We start from the raw sequence: 6,237 nt of genomic DNA, 5'->3' as shown, positions 1-6,237 counted from the left end.
CGCTATAGTTCAAAATATTGTTGCGTCATCGAGATCACGTGACTATTCTCACGCCCTCTAGTGTCAAGAACTATCTTGTTCCTTCATGAATGCCCTAGCATTTACTAGATGGGGTAGTCTGGTATATAAAAGAGGGTGACAACGTAACGGGAGAATAATGTAATGTGTGTGTGTAGACAGTGAGTAATTGATCTGCAGTCAGAAGTATTATTGAGCACGTTCGTTGTTATAGCGTTTGTTTTAGCGCGATTGTTGAAGTTGAGTGTATCGGTAAAGTTATATTCGGAAAGAATAAACCAGTTTTTATTAAGAAAGGACTTGTGTCGCTTAAGTTTTGTCGGAATGAAGTTACGAAAAATCAATTAACAAACGGAGACGTAACAAATTACTCACTATGTACACATTACATTATTCTCCCGTCACGTTGTCACCCTCTTTTATATACCAGACTACCCCATCTAGTAAATGCTAGGGCATTCATGAAGGAACAAGATAGTTCTAGAAACTAGAGGGCGTGAGAATAGTCACGTGATCTCGATGACGCAACAATATTAAAAATGTAGGGATAAAAATGTTGTATAGTTGGACATAAATAAAAGAAAAACTAAATTTTGAAATTTTCTCTAATAAATGTTTGAAGTTATTTAAAAAAACCATGTAGTATTAAAGAAAAAACAACTTCAGTTTAATCATTACGACACGATTACTTGCCACATAAAAATAACTTGATTTTTGAAAGAAAGTCAAATTAGGTATAAAAACAAAAAGAATGTTTGTTTTACCCTTAGAGAGCATCACAGTTTGAAACACTTAACACCAAGATATAAGCAGTAAAAACTTATCACAATATAAACAAACTCTTTTTAACAATTGCTTTTTAAACACTAAAAGTGTACTAGATTTGTCTTCATTTATAAAACATTATAACTTTAGATTAATTAGATCCATCCGTACGTGTCTCAAAGCACTTGTACACATTAAAATATTTCTTGTAACATTGAAAATTTGATTACTTATCATACTGAGTTGCATAATTACAATCTTTCAACATATTATGACTCAGAATTGCTTTCAGATAAAGAATTACGTTTCATGATTTGTAATTTCTATGCTGTTTGAGAAACTGATGAATTTTTAACTAAAGTAGTAGAAGAGTATTTAAAAATAACAAAAACATCTAAAGTGAGATAGAAAAAGTATCCAATAAAATAAAATTTTGCCACTGTTAATGTAGCATCATTAAGTATTTTGTGCCAAGTACCTATCTCGCTTTGGCTGTTTTTTGGATTTTCAAATTTTTGTAGTGTGTGGGATTCCTCCAGCATTTATAGTATGGTAGAAAAAGAATGTCTATCTATTCCTACATGGCCGATTCAGTGAATTATTGACAAAAAAGCACCACATCAAGTTAGTCTCTCTGCTAATTACAGTGATATTTAGCCAATAGCTGAATTATGTTACAGGATTTTTTTTTTATTCAATTGTATTTCAATAATATAAACTAAAATGATAAACATGTTTGAAGGTGGTATATTTTTCTTTACTCTGATGAACATTTTTAGGATAAAATATTTACAAACACAGAAAAAAAAATAAAAAATCAAAGTGCACCATTAGTGGTACTAAAAACTAATGTATTTTGACTTGTTAACTGTTCTAACTTCACAGTCTTTTGTGAAAACCTTCCTTCCAAAGGCTTACATATTAAAAAAAGTATAAATTCAATTGTTCTGCATATCTTAGTAAACCAAAGTCTTTTGGTGGCATTTCTTTCTCGTTTGTAATATATTTTATGTACAAGGTTCTTAAAAAAGACATGTTTGATGTCATTAGAACCTTTTACTAATACACAATTAAGAAGTATAAGCACTACTTAAAGGTTCTGAAATTTTATAGCTTGATAACATATTAAATTCGAAATAGTAACACTTATAGTGATGTTGATCACATGTATATTTTAACCTCTTACATATCTCCTTCAATGGTTTTACATTGTTATCTGTACAAGGATCCAGGTAATCACTAATTATTGCTTTCTGAATTTTCAGTTTATATTTTCCTAACATTCAGAGCCAGAACATATCATGACTTTCATCCTCTAAATATACCAAGTTTGGTTACCTACATCAGCCTTTGACAAGTTAAAAATAACCATTGATGTGCATGTTTCTTTTCAATGATAAAAATTAAAACTTTTCACTTATTTTTATTTTTTGGCAGATACCGATAAAACATGGCTGGTTGGTTCAACAAAGTACTATGTTTTAAGTTGCAAAGCTGAAGACAGCAATTTAACAACTGCATAAAATGTGGAAGCATTGTGAAAAACACCCACTAATGAAACCTGTCCTTCAAAGGTTAATAAATACAGCTTATCATTTAGGTTCTTAAATTGTATATATATATATACTTAAGTACTTCATAAGTATACATATACTTGCATATCTTATTAACCTCTAAAGATAAGTCATGAAATTTTAAAAAATTTATATTAATTTGTGGTGCTCTCTAGTGGTCAAAATCTAAACTTTTTTTAACATATTGCCCATATGTAGTTGTAACAAATCAATATTTCAAAAACTTCAAATCTCTGGTACACTGTTTAGTCACACTCATTACAAATGTTGGTTAGGTAAATTCAACACTTTTAACAAATAATTGTCATCTAGGCTTGTATAACAAACGTTACACATTTAAGCAAATATATGACAAAATCATAGCACAGAGTCAGAAAACAAGTTTGCTTTACATTGTTTGTTTCTAAGTCACCAAACAAAATGCATTTGCTATCCTATAAAAGGTTTTAAGAGTTTACTGGATAATATTTCAATAAAAGTTAACATTTTAAACAAGTTATCTTCTAAAAACAACTCTTAATTGTATGGAAAACAAGTGGGAGTAAGCAATTTTTTGAGCAGCATAATAGCAGAATAAATTAGACTAGTTATGTTAAAAGAATTAAAAAAGGCAAGAAGTCCCATTGGATAAACCAGTTAAAGTAACAGAATAAATAGGTCCACCTATGTGAACAGAATTAAAGAGAGCAAGAAGCAAATCCTACTGGGTGATCAACAAGGAAGTCCAGCCGTGTTATCACAAGAAAAGTGAAAGACGTACCATTAGATGATCAACAAGGAGATCTAGCTATGTTATCACAAGTAAAGAACAAGAAGTAAGTACCACTAGACGATCAACAAGGAAGTCCAGCTATGTTATCACAAAAAAAGAGAAAGACGTACCACTAGATGATCAACAAGGAGATCTAGCTATGTTATCACAAGTAAAGAACAAGAAGTAAGTACCACTGGATGATCAACAAGAAAGTTCAGCTGTGTTATCGCAAGAAGCAAGTCCTACTGGGTGATCAACAAGGAAGTCCAGCTGTGTTATCACAAGAAAAGAGAAAGACGTACCACTAGATGATCAACAAGGAAGTCCAGCTATGTTATCATAAGAAAGAGCAAGAAGTAAGTACCATTAAATGATCAACAAGGAAGTCCAGCTATGTTATCATAAGAAAAAAGCAAGAAGTAAGTACCACTGGATGATCAACAAGAAAGTTCAGCTGTGTTATCACAAGAAGAAAGTCCTACTGGGTGATCAACATGAAGGTACAGCTCTGTTACCACAAGAAAAGAGCAAGATGACTGGATGACCAGCACAGAACCCAAATTAATAGTCTTGTGACTCGTCAAAAAATGCAAGAGAATTCAAAATTGGGTTTAACTTAGGAATTAAAGAAAACTAGAAAAGATCAGTGCAGCTTGTTAAATAACAGGAGAATCTTAAATTTTTATAATATCCTAAAAACAACTGAACAGATTCTAGTAAAGTGGAAAGCAAGCCAGGATTCAGAGAAAAATACTTGAAATACAACAATGCTATCAAATTTCTATCCATATATAGATATTTGATTCAGACAATACTTGTGATACATTACATTTAACTGCAAGAAGCCTGATTTCATTAAAAAATAATTATGTGCTTGTTTTTTTATAAATCTAACTAACTCGTATTTTAATTGTAAACATGATATATCTTAACATTAAATCCATTTTTAAGGACATATTTATATTAACATTTATTTCAAGTTATAGTAAATACTGCACTTTCACAAGTTCTGAATATGTACGTACAAAATACTGCTTCTTATCTAAAGTGTGCGATACATTTGAACAAAGATCCATGGCTTCATTCAATTTACAAATAATCTTGTAAGGACTTAACCTGTTTGTTTAATTTTTAACTTTCAATATTATTTTGTTTTCACTTATGAGAAATCTTACTAAAAAAACTGAAGGTAATTATGACATATTCTAATGCTTCTTTGTAGCACAGCACTTACGATTTTTCAAAAGATCTTTCACAACCAGAGTTCCTGTTAATCTCCAATTACTTGTTTTACTAAAATAGCTAAAAACAACTTATCCTAAAAAGAAACAGACAAATGAAATGTGATTCAGACACATTAGAATATGGTGCAGTAGACTTACCAGTCCCTGCACTGAGTCTAACACCACCTAGGAAATCATTACTTGTGATTTTATCATAATCCCAAACAGTCAGTTCGAGACACCTTTCTTTCAATTCATCTAGAGTGACATCATCATACACAAAAGTGTGATTCCATTTAGGGTTGCAAGTCTTTTTCAGTACAGGAGTCTTTTGTTTGCTGTTTTTAGATTTGTCTGGAAGTAAGTAGCTGTTAAAAAAACATCATTATCAGCAACTTCTGATCAAAAGTAAGCTAACTATGTAGATAGGAACTAAAAAGTAACTAAAGTTAATGAAGGTAGTTCTATACAAAAAATTGATAGGAAGTACATATTATGATAAATCAAAATATAAGTGAAAAATATAATAATCAAAATGTATCATTAATATCTTCACTATCATTGATATTTACAACCATCTTGATAAGTACCAAAACTATCGCAACTAATTTCATGACAAGTTGTCTTGTATGTACTTTATACACAGCTAACATCTTAGGAGATAATGTATCATTAATATCTTCACTATCATTGATATTTACAACCGTTTTGATAAGTACCAAAACTATCGCAACTAATTTCATGACAAGTTGTCTTGTATGTACTTTATACACAGCTAACATCTTAGAAATAATGTATTTTTAAAGACATTTCCCAGATTCATATTGTCAAACCTTTTCCCAATCACATGTAATGAAAAAGGTATAAGATCCAGGTTATCACACCTTTTGAAAATGATAAATACTAAAACCACATTTTCAAACTTTCTTTGTCAAGTGTTTGTGATAATAAGTTTCAGATCCAAATTGTAAATTTGATTTTAAAAGGAAGTGTTAATACAGTAAGCAAACAACCTTATACATATATTTAAAGAGTAAAGAAAGTAAATTTTACGAGCTGAATATGTGGTAAGGCAGATATGTAATTATAAACATACTGTGGACATAATAAAGTGTGTAATATTCAACAACTCCTAAGAATGTAAGGAACAGAAGTGAAAAAGCAAGTTTTAACCACATTAGTATAAGGTCCATCAGACCAAAGTTAGTTGGCATTAACATCATTACTAGTCCAACAAGTGTTTAACAAGAAAATTAGAAGACAAATGACGAAGAATGCATTATTCTTGTGATGGTCTACAACTGTGAATTAAAACTAATGTACAAAGTAATACATGTTGCAATGGCTCTATATGTATAAAGAATGTCTATCCTTTTCCTAGTATTTCACAAAATCAACATTTTTTTTATGTATATTTGGTCATTAGATTAGAATTTAGACTTATGTTCGTTTGTTTTCTAGTTAAGCATAAAGCTATAAAGCTCTGCCCACCAGAGGTATCGAAACCTGGTTTCTAGCGGTATAAGTCCACAGACATCAAGCTGTGCCACTAGGGGGCTTGAGTTATGTATACTTTTAAGTTATGTGAAAACTTCTTCTTGATAAAATCTTATTGATTGAACCATGCAAAAAAAAAACAACAACAAATTCTTGAATAAATATTCCTACATTGTCAAATGTGTGACCCTGTCATTTATTAATTGTGATGATATAGGCAATGAATTTTATAGCAAAGGGCAAATGCACAAGTTTTTGTAAAAAAATGTTTATTAATTTTTTGACTCAATTTTTAAAAATCTCTTACCTAAGATTGAAACCATCAATAATAATGTATTGCAGCACCATCTATTGGGTTAAAACATACAGTTTATTATGGTTTTGGTTTGATTTGTTTTGAATTTTG

At 30.4% G+C, this 6,237-nt stretch overlaps 1 protein-coding gene across 1 annotated transcript in view; it reads right to left on the bottom strand.

The window, feature by feature from the left end:
* LOC106478328 overlaps positions 1 to 6,237 on the bottom strand; it is a 209,921-nt gene that overhangs the window by 2,693 nt on the left and 200,991 nt on the right. The window contains exon 13 of the mRNA XM_022381933.1: positions 4,494 to 4,702. Coding sequence (XP_022237641.1) covers positions 4,494 to 4,702 — 209 coding nt within the window. The remainder of the gene's footprint in view (positions 1 to 4,493; positions 4,703 to 6,237) is intronic.

Source organism: Limulus polyphemus, unplaced genomic scaffold (assembly GCF_000517525.1).
Source record: "Limulus polyphemus unplaced genomic scaffold, Limulus_polyphemus-2.1.2 Scaffold200, whole genome shotgun sequence".
NCBI classification, from domain to species: Eukaryota; Metazoa; Arthropoda; class Merostomata; order Xiphosura; family Limulidae; genus Limulus; species Limulus polyphemus.
This window is presented reverse-complemented; position numbering and strand designations above follow the sequence as displayed.